This window comes from Heterocephalus glaber, unplaced genomic scaffold, assembly GCF_053883595.1.
Source record: "Heterocephalus glaber isolate CG9 unplaced genomic scaffold, H.glaber_assembly_v1.0 deba00000676, whole genome shotgun sequence".
Lineage (NCBI taxonomy): Eukaryota > Metazoa > Chordata > Mammalia > Rodentia > Bathyergidae > Heterocephalus > Heterocephalus glaber.
The window spans coordinates 28360045-28376526 of NW_028258156.1; the positions used below are offsets into that span (position 1 = coordinate 28360045).

The 16482-nt window shown below is 48.2% G+C and overlaps 1 protein-coding gene across 2 annotated transcripts in view; it reads left to right on the forward strand.

The window, feature by feature from the left end:
* The first annotated feature begins 665 nt into the window (after window positions 1-665).
* The window catches only part of Gnai1 (G protein subunit alpha i1), a 79046-nt gene continuing 63229 nt past the window's right edge, over window positions 666-16482 (forward strand). The window contains exon 1 of one of the 2 annotated variants that reach the window (XM_004839749.4): window positions 666-887. In XM_004839749.4, coding sequence (XP_004839806.1) covers window positions 770-887 — 118 coding nt within the window. In that variant the 5' untranslated portion in view covers window positions 666-769. Of the gene's footprint in view, window positions 888-1320; window positions 1546-16482 lie in introns of those variants that run through there. The other variant, XM_021253984.2, reaches the window with a different exon arrangement.

Consider the following 16482-nt stretch of genomic DNA (forward strand, 5'->3'; position numbering starts at 1 on the left):
GTGAGCCCAGCATTTGACCCTTGCAGGAAAACAGAGGAGGCACATTCCCGGGAAGACAGAAGAGGGAAGAGGGACAGACTGCCGAGCTCGGGGTCTCAGGGACCAGAAGCTACTCTGCCTATGTCACCAGCGCAGTCCCCCTTCTCAGGGAACTCACGCCCAGTCTTCTCCAATGATTTCTAGAAAATAAAACATCCACGTGGAAACCGAAGAGCAATTTCCCAATTCTGAATACATCAAAGGAGCAATCTTTCTTTGCCAATGGCTCCATCTTCGGGGTCTGCAAGGGCGTTGCCCCTTCCGGTCCCCCAGGCGGGCCCCGGGAGCCTCGGTGCCCAGAGCTGGCATGGGGGCGCGGGCGTGTTTGCGTGGCCGCGCTGTGTGGTCTGTCCTCTCAGAAATCCGCCTCTCCTTGTCTGCGCGTAGGAAGAGACCCCTCCAACACTGCTCTGCTGCCACAACCACACGGGCGCGGCCGGCCGGAGGGGGTGTCGTGCCCAGGCCCGGGGTCCGCGCCCGCCAGCCGGCTTCCGGGCCCGGCTTCACCCCCGAGGGGCGCGCTCGTGGCGGGGGGGGGGGGGCGCTGTTGGGCAGGCGCAGGCTCGTGGGCGAGGCGGGCGCGCGCTCGTGGGCGGGGCCAGCGTCTGGGCGGGGGGCGTTGCCGGGCAGGGTTACGCGCCGCGGCTCCGGGCCGGGGCGGGTGCTCGCCGCTGTGCAGAGCGCGCCTGGCCGGACCTGGGCGCCGCACCGCGCCGGTCGAGCGGGCACCATGGGCTGCACGCTGAGCGCCGAGGATAAGGCGGCCGTGGAGCGCAGCAAGATGATCGACCGCAACCTGCGCGAGGACGGCGAGAAGGCGGCGCGCGAGGTCAAGCTGCTGCTGCTCGGTGAGCCGGGCCGCGTGGACGCGCTGCGCTCGGGCCGAGGGCGCCCCAGCCCCCGGGTCCCTGCACAGCCCCCCGCCCCGTCCTTCTCTCTCCCGGGTCCGCGCATCGCCCGGGTCCCCGCTCCCTCCCTGGGCCCCCGCGCTCCCGGAGTCCCTAGGCTCCCGGTAACTGCGCTCCTCCCGGGTCTCCCCCCAACCCGGGTCCCTGTGCACCCGGGTTCCCTGGGCTCCCTCGGGTCCCCGCGGCTCTGGGCGCGCAGCTTGCGCGTGACCGCGGGGGCCCGGCGCCTCGCGTGCGCCCGGGTCCTCGAAGTTTAGCTCGGCCGGGCAGAGATGGGGGCGGTCGGTGACCCGGGGACCCCTTCGTGCCGCGGGTTGGCCTTCGCGAGCCTCCTGGGCGGCGACACGTCCACGCCCGCGGCGACTCTTGGCTTCCACCCGCGTCCGGGAGCCGAGCGGCTGCGCCGGGCTTTGTCCCCGCGGGGTCCGCGCGCCGCGAAGTTGGGATGCGCGTGGCAGCCGCGGCGAGGTGCCCGAGGGTCGCGGGGACTCGGGGTCCCCGCGCGCGCCGCGGTCGGTCATGGTCTCTGCGCACGAGCTCGCCAACCGCAGGGCGCGCGGGTGTCTGTCCTGGCGCCGTTCTCGCTCCGAACCCGCAGGTGGGGACGAAGGACGAGGGGTGCGCGGGTAGACCGAGGGGTGCACCAGGGAAGCGTGGGCCGCTGCGCTCGTCGGGCTTTGAGCGAGACCAGCGCTGAGGAAGGACGCGGACGCGAGAGCTGGGCCGGGATGCGATCCGCTTCCCTTTTGTTCTGCTTTCCGCTCCCACCTTGGGTGTGTAGGTAGATCGAAGATGCCTTCCGGTGTTCACCTGCCTTTTCGGCGGCTGCTTGTGTTTTTATAACAGAAAGAAAGGCTAGGACTGCAGGGCGCTCGCAGTTTTCGGTGAGCGTCTGCCGCCGGTTTAATGACTGCAGAGAAATAAATGATGGCTTTGCCTTCTCCAGGACTCCTAGGCTTGGAAGAAGCAAACTTGGCGTGTGACTGAAAGTAAAAAGGCTCTGAGTCCTTTTGTGAGCAAGCCGTGAATGAAATAACTTTGCATTTTAAAGGTCTGGGTGGCTCTTTTGACCCTCCACGGCCTCTCGCATAAATCTGTCTTAGTATTAAACACAGTCGACCTCGGTTTTCACGTTAATAAGAAGCACCGTGTTTCGGAGGGTTCTGTGCTTGCAGAGCGCGGTCTAGGCCCAGACTCACACAACTCCTGTTGTGAGTTGCGTGTTCTTTCTACAAAAACGAAGGATCCAGACAAAAGGAGGGTTGAAAAGTTCTTCGTGAGTAGTTCCGTGCCCCTGCGCGGCTGTGACATTTACCCTCTGTGTATTTGGGGTGGCTCCTCGTTTGAGGCAGCGGCCACTGAGTGGTGTACGGAGCAGTTGGAAAAAGGGTCTTGGATGAGGGCCAGGTGTTGGCCCTGGTGCCATGTCTGGGAAGGCCGAGGAGAAGGCGGAGAAGAGGCTTTTGCTCCCGCGGGCAGCACAGGGCCCGCGCGTTAACGCAGCGGCGTGGGCACTGGAGAGCGTTTCTCTACTGCAGGCCCAGGCCGGCGCCTGCCCTGGGAGATGCGGAGCTGCGCCTTTGGCCTCCGCCCCTGATGCTGGCACCAACCCTGCCAGCTGTGACCCTCGGGAATGCTGCCAGATGTCCCCCGGGGCAAAACTTAACCTCCGCGTAAAACTGCTCTCCTGGGTTGACCATGAAATGTAGCTGCACGTGCATGGTGCATGATGGAAGGCCATGCCCTACCTCTGGAGCCCTCCGTGCTGACTTACGAGGAGGATATGGGGATCCGTGTTTTGAGAAGAAATCGTGGAATTCTTGTTTCTCCATACGATGATATTAGAGCAATTCCAGAATGATGTTTTTTAAACTTCAGGTGACCGAATTCCTTTGTCTCCTCCAGTTGGGGCTTCTGCTTTTCTGTGTCCCTTCTCTCGGCAGAAACTCGCTGCCTTCCCTTGCTTCTGGCTGGGCCTCGTCTGTCTCAGGCCCGGCCCACCCTCTTTCGCCGAGTTCCCACACCCAGCTCTGCTCCTGTAAACAGCACAGCCTTGCTGATGTCCTAAATCTTAATTCTTGGAATGTTTGAAAACATCTTTTTTTCACTAATTTGACTTTGTGAACTTTGGTTCCTGTTTGGATGTTTAAAGCATGTACGAATAGTTCAGGGAAATCCTTCTGCCCAGGACATGGTGACCAAATCAGGAAGGAGGAGGAAGGAGGAAGGAGGCGTGGGCTTGGAAAACCCTAACCAGTGTCCCTCCCTTACCTCTGGTCCTTCCTTCCCTGCAGGTACTTTATTATGCTCGTCAAACAATTTCTTAAAATTTATTTGAGGCCTAAAACCTCCAAAGCACACTTGAGTCAGTATATTAAATACCCTGTTAGGTTGCATTTTAAAGTAAAGAATGTATCGCCTTTAGACAAGTGGGCTGAGACTCAGGTATGAGGTTTGTACATTAGTAAAGAATTTGGTTCAGGGTATCTTATATATTTGCTTTAAATCAGAGTCCCTTCGCTGTCCTAGTTAGCTACAGGGGATTAGGGTTTAAACAGGACCTAATCCAGAGGTGGCGAACCCACGGCATGTGTGCCGATGCGGGCTGTGGGCTGTTTGTATCACTGAAAGTGCTAGAAGGTTCGCCCTCACTGACCTCATCAAATCAACGTCCTGAAGAAAATTAGGTTGGGATTTGGGTGGTTTGAGCTTTTCAGGTTTCGGTTTATAGGTTTTAGTAAGTATTGGAATAGTAATCCTAAATGAGAAAGCTTATTTTAATGGAAGTAAGTAAGACGTTTTCTTTTTCTTCTGTGTGACTAGTGGTTTCAGGGGAATATATTGTTATATCTCTAAGAATGTTGTAATTTATCATCCTTTTGAAATCAGTATCAGTAGGACTATGGTGCTTTTCAGTCAGACAATAGCGTGCTGCTGATAATTATTAAATGCTACTTTTCTACGATTTTCATAGATATAATGAGTTAGATAATTTTTAAGTATAATTTTTATGAATGAAAATTCTTGAAGTAGAATTTCACTCCAAACCTTAGAGCTTTCTTTTCCTTTATTCCGTGTTTCAGTCCTGCCCTTCAGCTATCTCTACAAATAAAACTCCATGCCAGTGACTTGCAGCTGGGTCTAAATGTTTCACAGCTGGGAGAAAGCAGGCCGAGGAGCCCTTGTTTTCCCATTGCTGCAGCCAGCCTCTTGGGGCGCCCCATCTCTCCTGCTGTGGCTGCCTCTGAACTTGCCCTGTGCCTTCCTCACTGAGCAGCTCTGGCCCTGCTGGAGGTTAATTTTGTTTGGCTTTAGTTACCTCCTTCTCACGGCCCGGCCCGGGAGCTGAGGGAGCATAAAGCCCATTTCCTTGATGCCCAGGAGCTGGGCTGTGAGTCTCTGAGGCTGGTTCCCTCTTATTCAGTTTGCGGAGTGGAAGCCAGGTGGTCGGAAAACACATCTGGAAGGTGCTGATTTCTTTGTGTCGTCCTCTGCTTTTCATTCTCACGTCCCTCTGCCCTCTGGCCTCTCCTCCTCCGCTTCCGACTGCCTGGTTCAGGAGCCGCGTGCTCTGTTCTTCCTGCTCTAGGTGTCATGCTACTTGCTTGGTCAAGACTCCTCAGAAACTTTCTCTTGGTCCTGGCTTTCTTCTGTCCTTAGAGATTCTTCTCAGAGTGCCTGCCTCCTCCTGCGAGAGCAGTCAGCGAGCGAACCTGCTGTGACTCCCACCTGTGCTCCCTGTCTCAGGTTTGGTCTTCTGCTCATCCTGTCTCCCTGGGCTGTGAGCACCTGAAGGCAAGGACCCTTAAGGTGTTCTTGGCCCTGCTCACACTTCTGAGTGAAATGGAAAATATCTTTTAAAGCGTGTGACACTGTCTTGCTGAAATACCAGCTTCACCCTCTGCCATGTTTGTTTTCAGTATCTGTGGTAATAGATAACTACCCTGCTAAACAATGTGGTGACCAAAATAAATGCACGGTATTTAAAAGAAAACACTTCGGTTTAGTATTTTGTTTTCCATATTTACTAGGATTTAGTAGATGTTTTTTACATCTGAAAAAGGATTGTCATAGTTTTTTTTTTTTTTTGGAATCAGGGTCTCATTATGTAGTCCAGGCTGGCCTGGAACTCACAGTGATCCTCCTGCCCCAGCCTCCCAAGTACTGGAATTTTAGGCATGTGGTACCATGCTGGACAAGATTGTTGTAATTTACACAAAAATTCAGTTTTCAGCCACAATCTTCATTTTTGTTCTGTTACACATTTCTCACTGCCTTAAGGAAAGTCAAGATACAGCCGATCCATGGGAGAGGACTGGAGTGGACTGGTCATGTTTCTGGGTCACGTATTTCTCGATCGCATGTCCTGGCATGCGTGTCCCCAGTGGACGGCTGCTCTGAGCGTGCCTTAGCACACTTCCGATCCCAGATGGCATGAGCCAATGAGCGAAGGTCAGCAGGGCCGAATCTTGGATCGCTTAGGCTGCCTTCTCTCATAATTTGTTACATGCTAATTAAAAACCTTAACAGAACTAGGACAAAATAATTTTGAAATGAACGTTTAGTATCATAACACTGTGGCTCCAAACAACATAGAACTCATTCCCATACAGTCTTGGAAATCAGTAGTCCCTTACGAAGTGGGCCAGGGGTCTTTTCTCCCAGAACTCCTGGGGGGCCATCCCTTCCTTGTCTTGGCCACCTGTGCTTGGAAGCTGTGTTCATAGCTTCCGGTCCCTTTTCCCACTGTCCAAGCCAGCAGTGGCCACCGGAATCCTCCCCCGTGGCCTCCTCCCTCCAGCACATGGGAGGACCTTGGGGTGCATTAGGGCCACCCACATCTTCTGGGACACCAGCCCCTTGTCTAGTTCCTGGGCTGACTTACTGGCGTGGCAAGTCCCCTGTACCCTGGAAGGGAGCAGTCACACATCTGGGGATGGGGCGGGTGGAGTCTCTCTGAGGACTGTCATTAAGCTAACCACAGCCAGCCCTCTGGCTCCAGGGCACTCAGCTCTGCATGTAAATGCGCCCCCACCTCCAGCTTTCCCAGAATCCTCTGCCCATTGCACCCATGGCAGCACCAACTCCAGTTCGCAAGCTCAGGGCCCAACTCAGGAAGGGGCGACGCGTTGGGTCTAAACAGCAGTGGGGTGAATCTTTATTCGCGAAGCTGTAAAATTCAAAAATGAGTTATTGGTTCCCAGAGAACTACAGTAGGTCAGATTCAGGTTACCAGCTGTAATGGAAAGGGAAAAGGAAGTATCCGTCTCAAGCACTTTGAAAGCTCCAGTGGTTTCAAAGGCCTGGGGGCAACCTCTCCTCCTCCCTGTGCCTCTCAGGCGCTAGATGCTGCCCCAGGCCCTAGCTTCCTTTCTCCTGAAAGGGAGCACTTGCTTGCAGCTGGTAGTCTGCCCGCCTGCTTCTTGCTCCTAGAAATTTGGTGATCTGACAGCATCGGATCATGGAAGCAGAACACACCTTTGCTTGGCAATCTCTCCTAAACACCCAAGGGCAGAGCCTGTGGCACTTGGTTTCCTCCTAAGTGCCAGGCATAATCTGGCTGCCTTTCCTGCTTCTGTAAGACAAGGACTCCCTCTCCTGTAGTTTCTAATAAGCGTCCGTCCTTTCTCTCCGGTCTCCATGATAATTGAAGTATTTTCTAAGATGAGTTGTATTTTCTCTACTATGGTTCTCACTTCTTTCTGAGAGCCCTCACAGTGAGAGAAATGTAAGTCATGTGTGTTAAATTTCTATCACATTCTTCAGGCTTCTTTCATCCCAGCCTGTCACCCACTTCCAAGGCCATTTCTACATTTTTAGGTATTTGCAGGTTTCTCCGTTGATGTGCCATGTACACCTCTAGAGAATGCATAGCGATTGTGATTTTATGTTCCCTAGTCCCTCATCATGTGGGTAGCTGGGGTAACTATCAAGTCACCAGCTTCTGGAGTTTCCTACTGAACCGATGGTATCCTGCTGGAGTCATCATGTGGAAGAGTGAGAGTTTCCTTTGTTCCCCTCCTCTTTGGTGAAGTTTTTCTTGATCATTCAGTTTAAATTCCTCTCCCTTCCTCTTATGCCTCAATGCACCATATTGAAATCTTATCTTCCGTGCATTTACTTTTTCTAATTGTTTGTCACCTGTTTCTCCAAGGTTGTCTCCATCAGAGCGTGACTCCTGTGGGACCTGCATCTGATGAGACAGCACACAGTAGCCTTCTTATAAACGTTGGTTAAATGATGGATAAACCAGTGAACATTAATTTTGGCTAGTAGTCTTTCAAAGAGAAATAATTGTGAATTTCAGCCCAGAATATCACGTTTTTCCTTTTCACATCTTGCTGGTTAGAGTAAAACCTACTCTATTATTCCTCACGCAATTTTGAAAATTCGATTAATTTTGGAGGGGGGCCAAATTCTTATTGCATGATCAGAAAAATATTGTGACTTTATGTGAATGAAGTGGTAGAGTAGAATGTCATTCTTATATTTGTATATTCTCAATACTTTGTTTACAACAGTTTTATTGCTTTGCTATTTCACATTTGAGCACTTTCTTAAAACGAGTACATTAATCCACAGAGGTGTAGAATACATCCCTGCAATTGCGTGTGCCATGTAGGGACATATGATAATGGGTAACCTTGGCTTTCTTTCTGGAGCCAGCAGGGTGTCTAGAAGGTCCTGCCCACCTGTTCTTTGTATCCTGCCTGTCCTGATGTTGTGAGAATTGTCAGTGTAGTCGTCCTTAAAAAGTATGTTGTATGCCTTTGATGTCAAGTTACGCCTTAAACTTACCAAATTTTTAGGAGCATTTACAGTTTACTGAGGGAAAATACAGTGGCGAACAGGGAAGACATAGAATGGTAAAAGTGCTGGGGAGGTGAGTGTTACTGGTGACTTCTGTGTTGGTTGTGGGGCGGAGGAGTAGCAGAGGGGAAGACGTCCTTACACGTCTGTCAGGTTCCTTCCCGTGTTTCTGAGCTTACTGTTTGATCCTGATTGGCCAGCAGCTCTGCGCTGCGTGGAAACTCATAGTTGAGAAGGGACTTGGCCGCCTGCGAACGTTGCTTCCTTTCCCACACACAAGCAGCTTTGCTCTGCAAGGCTTACTTGGTGCTGTGGAGATGCTCCGGGTAGGACAGTTCAGTTGACCTCGAACTCTGCTAGCAAAATGTTTTCCTTGAGATCCTGAAGAAGTTATCCAACTTCTTTAACCTTCAGTTTTCTTTACTATAAATCCTGGATAATAAATGTATCTACTTCATAGGACTTGCAACAAAGTGTAACAGCCCTGAGGTACTTAGGATGTGTTCTTAATACCCATTAGCTGTTACTATAAACACTTTAGACTCTAGATCAGCCCCACCTTGCAGTCTGATCCATGTATGGTCCTAGACATTAATCCCTTTGTTGCCCATCTAAGCAAGGGTACCTATATAGCAGAGACTTCAAGAACTACAAAATCGATTTTAATGACTAGTTTCTGATCTTAACATAGATGCTTTGTGGATTTGGATTTGTGGTAAGAGCTTCCTTCCTGGGACTAGAGTAGGTAAATACCTGAGCTATATTAGGAATTCTATAGAGAGTGAACTTTCAGCCATTGGAAGACTTTACAAGTGATTTAGAAGTAATTTTCTTTTCATTTTATGACTCATTGTTAGAATAAAACCAATGGTTTCTTGCAGACTTTCATGTTAGCTTTCCTGCAAGTAAAGCAAAGCTATAGTGTAAATTATGAAACATTATTTGAATTGATTCAAGTGTATGCATTTTTCCAGGGGAGTTAAGATTACTTCCACAGAATTTGAAATCTTTCTGAAGCTGTTTTGTTGGCTCAGGAGATTCCTGGTAAAGCTGCAGAGTCATTGTGAATTGCCTTGCCTTTCCCAGGGACAGCCCCACAGCCTTTGCTAGCAATTTACTTATCTAGTCTGTCTTGTGTAGTTTTCGTGGAAACACTTGTGCCTTATTTGACAGCCTTTTATAAAGGCTTACTAATTTTGCTCTTCATGGTGCTTAAGAGGCATGGAACTTATAAGTAAGGCTGTAGTTAAGAGCACTGTAAGAGTAGCTTGTAGGTGGGTGGTAGAGCACTTGCCTAGCACGTCTGAGGCCCTGGGTTTGGACCCCCCCCCCCCCGATTATAATATAGTAAGAATTAGAAGAAAGCTGCCTTGTAAGACTGGATGGTTCTGAAGTGAATCTAATTTCAGGGATGGAATGTGTCTTCATGCAGTTTATAACAGGTGCGTGTATGGTAGATCGTGCACTGAGTTTCCCCAAACAGCAGATCAGTGCGTCGCCGGGCAGAGCAGAAAGGGTCGGGCGGCTGTGCTGGGATTGTGATGAGTCCCGACGCTGGTCAGTAAGGGTGCTGGGGCCGAGGGGCTCACCCCCCCCCCCCGAAGGATGCGGTGACCCGGTACTGTCTGGGGCTCCTCCTGGACGTCCATGGTGTGCCTGCAGTGGCAGCCCCTGCTGAAGTCTGAGCACGCTTCTCACTCCACCGCCACCCCTCCGGGTCTCAGCAGGGCCTCCTCTCCCGCTGCCCGGGCCTTGCCTTCTCTCTCCGGGATGCTGTGGCCCTCCCGGTCACTGTTTCCTCAGGGTGGGCAGCGCTTTGTGCAGAGCTGGTACTGGGAGGCAAGCTGTCCCCAGCCCTCTCTGCTGTCGTGTCTAGCGTGGGGACCGGGACACGCTGCGTCTGCCTCACAGAGCTGCTCAGGTGAGGGCAGGCTGCTCCCGCAGGCTGCACGGAGACCTGCTTAGCCCACTTGGGCCTCTCTGTCTTTTGCAAACTTTCCATCTTCTCCAGAACTTCTGCCCAGAGAGGAGCTCAGGACCGGACCGGCCTGACCCTGCCCTCCCGGCCCCATCTGCTTCTGCAGCTCCTGCTGGCCGTCCGCTGCCTCGGGCTTGTGGGGTTTGCCAGTAAGCCACACCTACTCTTCCCTTTCTTTGTGGTGACGCCAGTGTCTGCCTCTTCTTCGTAAGCCCTGTGAGCACAAAAGAGGAGAAAAGCACAACATTTTTCAAAATCAATCTCACGTTACATCTCTGCCGTGGGCTCTGCAGTTGCTCCAGTGGTTCCTGTTGTGTGTCCATGCTTCACAGCACGTGAGCAGACCTCATTCTTCCAGAGCTGCACTTCTTAAACTAAGACTTCAGCATGCATAGAAATAGTTCAGAATCTTTTAAAAGGTAGCTCCAGATTCAAGGGCTCCAGTGGCTCCATCTCCTACAAGCTCCTGGCAAAGCTGGTGCTGCCCGCTGTCGCTGGTGTGTACTCTGCCATGCAGATCCAGAGGGGGGACCCTCCTGGTGCCCCACATTTATCTACCTCGTCAGCTGTGTGAGCCTTAGTGGGGTGTTGCCCTGTGCCTGAAACCTCCCCTTGCAAAAGTGCACCTGTTTTACATGTTCACATTTGTGCACACACAGGTGTGCAGTGCCTGTCACACATCATCTAGTTCTTCTGTAGTCACACTTTTAAAGTGAGTCAGGATCCTCGTCTTCACAGTGCGCTTTGAGAAAAAGCACGGTTACCTTACATGTCCTTCTGGAGGCGTGACTACTTCCTTACTGATGATGAATCTTTATGTATTTTTGTGTGTGGAAACATTTTAAATGCATTCTTTTGATCCTAAGATTTATGCAGGTCAGGTTGCAAATGCCCCATAATAATGTTTGTATGCCTGTTTTCATCGGGCAATGTCTGTGATGAAATTCCTTTGTCAGAAGTAATAAATAGCAGTTACTGCTGTAGACTGAATATTTGTGTCTTTCCAAAAACCCAGCTCCGAGTGCAGCAGTGGAAACAGGGCCCTGGGCAGGCAGTTTGGCTTAGGTCATGGGCTTTGTGATGGGGTTGAAATGGACCATGCCGGGTCTCTCATCTCAAATTTTCAGGTTCCAGAACTGTGAAGAATAAATGTTTATTTTTTTAAGACACTCAGTTTACGTTTGCTATTCCAAACTAACGGTGACAATTGAAAAGTGTGAAGATACTGAAGAGAATCATCTGGTCAAGTTGATTGGACTTGAAATAATTGAGCATTTTGTTATTTTTGTATAACCTCAGCTCTCCTAATCCAAAGTTGCATAAACACAATTTCCATTGCTTTTGAAAGAGAATTGTGATGGTGGAAAACTGACCTTCACAGTAATCCGTAGTGCTAAGCAGTTACAAAACGTGAGCCCTTGAGTGAGTAAGCACAAGCTACGTGTTGTGTAGCTTCTTTCGTTCATCTTAGTGTTATTTGTGGGTTGGGCTTTCTTGAAGTTAGTCATAACATCTGGTTCTTATGAAATGTGTGCCATTCATTCAACAAATATTTATAGAATGCCAGCTCTGTGGCCTGGATGTTCTGAACATATGGGAATGAAACAGACTTTGGGACTCTGATACAAATTGGAGAAAACGTTCTTTGGACATTTACCATTAGGTAAAACAATACGGCTTCTGTTGTGAGTTTAATTAAAAAGTGGGCTCCTGGTGTGTTCCCTGCCCTGTTTGCCACCTTGCTTTGCCTTTACAGCGGATCATCGTGGTTTGTTTTTGATGATTGCACATTATAGGTCAGGTTGGATTTTATTGCTGTTTGTCAAAAGCTTTTCCAAAACTTCCAGAGCAATACCTCAGGCGTGATCTGCACAGAAATTTATGTTGTGCCCAGGATAAGGCTTAGGGTTGCAGAATTAATTTCCTGCAAAGTTAACAGCTGACAGATGTAGTCCATTGTAGGCTTAGCTGTCATATCTGAAATAACTTCTGCTCTGATTTTAAAAGTAGCTGAATAAAAAGTCATTCTGAAGAAAATACAAAACTCTTCATGAGATCTTACTAGTGGCTCCCTTTGGGGAATCAGCAGTATTAGGATTTGTCTCATTTGTAAATGAGGGTGGATTTTGAATTGTATTCGGGTACACAGGGATGCTTCATCTGTGAAAGAGCAAATGTCATTTTAAAATTAAGGTGTGGAAACAAAGTCTTAGAAAATTCAAGCATCTGAGTGATGAGTCTGTCAGATAAGCAACAATGTTTGTGGACTAAGTAAAAATGTGGCGAGAAGTTATACAGTGGGTTCATACACATGGGTGAATGAGTTGAGAGCTGAATTTTAGCATTTTAGAATTATGTAGTTGTGTTCTAGAAATGATATATCATCTCTATTTCTGTTTTTTTTATGTGCTTTTTGGGATAAGTCCTCACTGTGTAGCCCAGGCTGGCCTCAAGCATGCTCCTGCCTCAGCCTTCTGAATGCTGGGATTACAGGAGTACACCACTGTGCTTGGCTTATCTGTTTCCAAATGCTAAGAGTAGGTATTGTAATTTATGGTAGTTCTAATCATTAAATATTATGTAGATAAATTTATACCCAATTTAGCCCACATATTTGATAGAGTTTTTAAGGTAAAAATAAACAGTTGTGACTGATTCCCCATATATATATTATATTATATTATATTATACTATATTCATATATATATATATATTCAGTACTAGAGAAGACTTGGTTTAAATCACTTACATTTGTGGCATTTTCAAAGTTTAGTTTGAAATAGTTTAAGTCTTTAGAAGTTTATATGTGAATGGCCTTCACTAAGCCCTATCCAGAGCCCTTCTTTCATGACAGTAACCCTCTGAATGTGTTTCTTTCATAAATAATGAAGTTTTTGATGCAGGTGCAAGATCACTTCATCTTTTAACACAATACACTGTTAAAACTTCAGCATAGAGGAAATAATCCTGCAACTTTCTTGGGCATGAGATATTTGAAAAGTATTTTCTTCCCTTTATATCTCTGTTTCTCTAATTTCATAGTCACTGTTTACATATCATTCTTTAAACCAACTCCTGCATTGGTACCTGTGATGGGTGTTTGGCCCGATGTGTAGAGAACACCTCTGGCCTCGGGCAGGGCTCTCTGTGGCTAGGAAGGGAGGAGACTTCACGTGCTCTCTAGTGGAGGGGCTGTGACCATGGAGGAGACTCAGGAGGGCCTCTGTAGAGTGCTTGGTCAGGCGCTGCCAGGCTGACTTGGCACTGCCAGCTGGTTTCCATCCAGCCTTCTGGTTTCCTCCCTTCCTGGGCATAAGCTCAGCACACAACTTGTGCCACCTGGAGCAGGGAGCTGGGGCCGAGGGACCCAGTACAGAGTCACTCTCCACTTAGCTAAGCCAAAGAAAGGGCTGCCAGGCTACTAAAAAATGGCATAACATTGCTTCCAAATTCTTTCCATCTCTAGTATCAGAAAATACCTCTTGCCTTTTAAACAGTAACATAATGGCTTTTTAGATTAAGCTATTCTATTTAGGATGACAAGTGTATTAATTGCCTCTTGTGTTTCTGGAGTGTTCGGTTTTCAGACCAATATATGACTAAGCTGTATCTCAATGTAGTTTGAATATACTGCATTATATGCAGCAGCAATATAGTGTGGGAAGAAATTATAGGCATTTCCCCCATTTGTTCTGGTGTTTATTTTCAAATGCTGATTTGGTAGTTATAGAGCATTATGTGTGCACTGTGCATATTTAGGAAAATAAATGAGTAAATTTCTTTTCTCTGTGAAGTTCTAATAGTGAACATTATACTGCATATGTAACTGTGTACTCTACTTTTGGCTTACATATTTATTGATCATTAACAATTTTCTATGGATTCCAGGTTTAGTGGCTGCATGATGATCCATTTTATAGATCTCACATAATGTTTTTAATGACCGTAATGCTGAATTGATATCTTCCAGTTTTATGGTGGCTGTATGCAGGGTGGTTGAATGTTACGCATATGTCATTGCCTGTGTTCCTGGGGATTTCCTAGTGCATTACTGGGTTCAGAGCCACACACTGATTGGAGGTTTATGCTGCATAGATGACCATCAGGAAGCGGCCTCTGTGGTACTGCAGTGCTTGGACTCCTAAGTGGGGTGTTGGATGCCCCAATGTTGATTGCTTCATCTTCTAGGTAATCTTGTACCACAAAAGAATTTCATAAACAGACAGAAATGGTGTTCCTCTGGACCAGTCCATGTCAATTTTGGCACCTTCTCCTCTGCTTCGCTCTGCCTGTTTCCTGATTCTTGTTTACGCTTCACTGGCATTGCTATCATCCCCCGCTTCCCATTTTACATAAGTCATCCTGTTACAGCCGCCCACCTGGCCCTCCTGCCTACACACTTTCTGCCCTTCGGTCTATAAAAGGCTCCTCAGTGACAGCTTTGGTCTTTATCTGTCACTGCGTAGAAGTCTTCCTGAGTTCCGATCATTTCCAGAATGTCACCCTGATTATCAGCATCGTGTTCAAGAGCTCTGTGGTTTGGCTCCCACCTGCCCTTCCGTGTTTCCCAGGCCCACCTTTGCCGTGCCCCTTCTCTTCCCAGGCCTTCTTGCCGTCTTACTCCGTGCCTTGTGCCACTCCTCTTTGTAGAAATGTCCTTCTAGCCTTGTCTGGCTCAACCCTGTCCCCCCGTGGAACCTCCTTTTCCCTCAAAATGAATACTCTCTTGATCCCTAATAAAGCACTTCTTATGGATTTCTAATACTGATTTGAGTGTATTTCAATGTCAATGAAATGTATACAATTATGGACATGTGTAATTGGGCCTAAAAATCATGCTTCTCAGTTCTACAGAGCCACAAAGCCAAAAAATAACCCACGAAATTATAAAGCAGCCCAATTCTGATTAATGCTGCTTATTCTGTCCTGGGCGTGGTGTCAAGTGTGGATGCTTTTGCATTCGGATGCCCGCGCCAAGTGCCAGAAGGTGTTTCGGTTCTCGCCCCTCTTTCTGAAGTGGCGACATCTTGGTTCCTGGGAAGGACTTGCCTTCAGTAGAATAAATGCCTCTGTGAGACAGCATGAATCACAAGGTTCGTTAGTGTTCCCACATCTGGACACAACTTTGAAGTGCAGATAATTGTTCAATAAATACCGAATGAGCTAGTGTCTACAAGAAGGACTGTGTGAAGCATTGTGTGGACCCAGCGTGAGTGCGTGCAGCATGAGTCCTGCCCTCCAGAGGTTTGCTGGCCAAAGAAAGAGTGCTCAGGGGAAGCATCCAGCTGGGAGGAGAACTTGAACTTGTCAGGGGAGGTGACTGAACTTCAGGTTCAGAGCTGGGAGCTGGGTCGCCCTTCGGCTCTTGAAGAAGCGCAAGCAAGAACATGAGGTTGATACGGTTTATTTGGAGTAGATTTTTCTGTTTTTCTCTTTGTGTCGCTGCTTTCTGCTTGTTGCCTCTGCGTGCCTTTCTCAGGACCCGAGCCGTATTTCCATTACTCTGGTGTAACTGGGAGTCTTAGGGACTTTCTCCTCACTGAGACACAACAGACAGCTGCAGCTTAAGGAGCCCAGGTTTGCTTCAGCTCACAGTTTGTGGAGAGCTCAGTTCATAGTCAGCTGGCTCCAGGCAAGAAGGGGCCTGGGGAAAGGTCTCGGAGGACAACTGCCCTTGTCAGGCAGCCGGGAAGCAGAGGGCAAAAGGGGCAGTGGAGCAAGGAACCGCACCTTCGGGACCACCGTCTCAGGGACCCCTCTTCCATCCACCTACCCTGCCACCTGACCGCGTGTGCAGCTATAAACGCACCAGTGCAGCAGTGAATCCACCCATGAATACAGCGCCCTGCGATCCAGTCACCTGTCAAGCACCCCCTTCCCCGGGATCGAATGAGGCTTTGGGGGGCATCTGCATCTAAACCCTAACATGCAGCAAGTAGTTGTAATTTCACGTTACAAAACAGCAGCCAGACTGTCAGCTAAGCTATTCTGGCATCAGGGCCTATGGCTAGACAAGGCCTGCAACTCTCCTTGTCTGATTTCCGTTTCTTGCCCTTCTCGATATACTGCTTCTTAGTACTTTCTTATACTTGGTTGTAGAGAAAGCTTCAGTCCTTATGTTATTTCATGTAGACGTTTACAACTGACATTAAAGAGTATTCTCCCCCTTAGGGAACAGGGCCTAGTGGACCATTTGTTGGATAAATTAAAAATGATTCACTGAAAGAAGAAATTAACTATGACATTAATATTAACTGATATGCATACTAAGGTAATTTAAATAGATTTTTAAAAAAATGAGACAAAATCATATATACACATTAAGTTAGTGCTTTGTTCCTAAAAAAAAGAGAAAAGTACAATAAACCAACTGAAGGCATAACCTGGTGTTAATATTAACGCATCTCTTCTATCGTCAATATCTAGGGCTGGGATATTTCAAGTGGAAAGTGAAATTTATTTCAGAAAGTCCCAAGGCAATTAAATATGAGTCTTTAAAGACAGAGTTAATTATACTTGACACACTTTCTTAACCAAAGAATGTCTACTGCTCTGTTTTAGAAAGACTTTTCATTAATATCAGTGACTTCCTCAGTAACTAGGGGACTAAAATATTAAATTTCTGAGAATATTTCACAATATGCAAGTGTCCTTGTCACTGATGTGCTGGCCACCGCAGAAGGAGGTGGAGCTTTGAAGGGGACAGATTTCGTCGATCAAGCCTGTCCTGTGTGAGTCCGCAAGAGG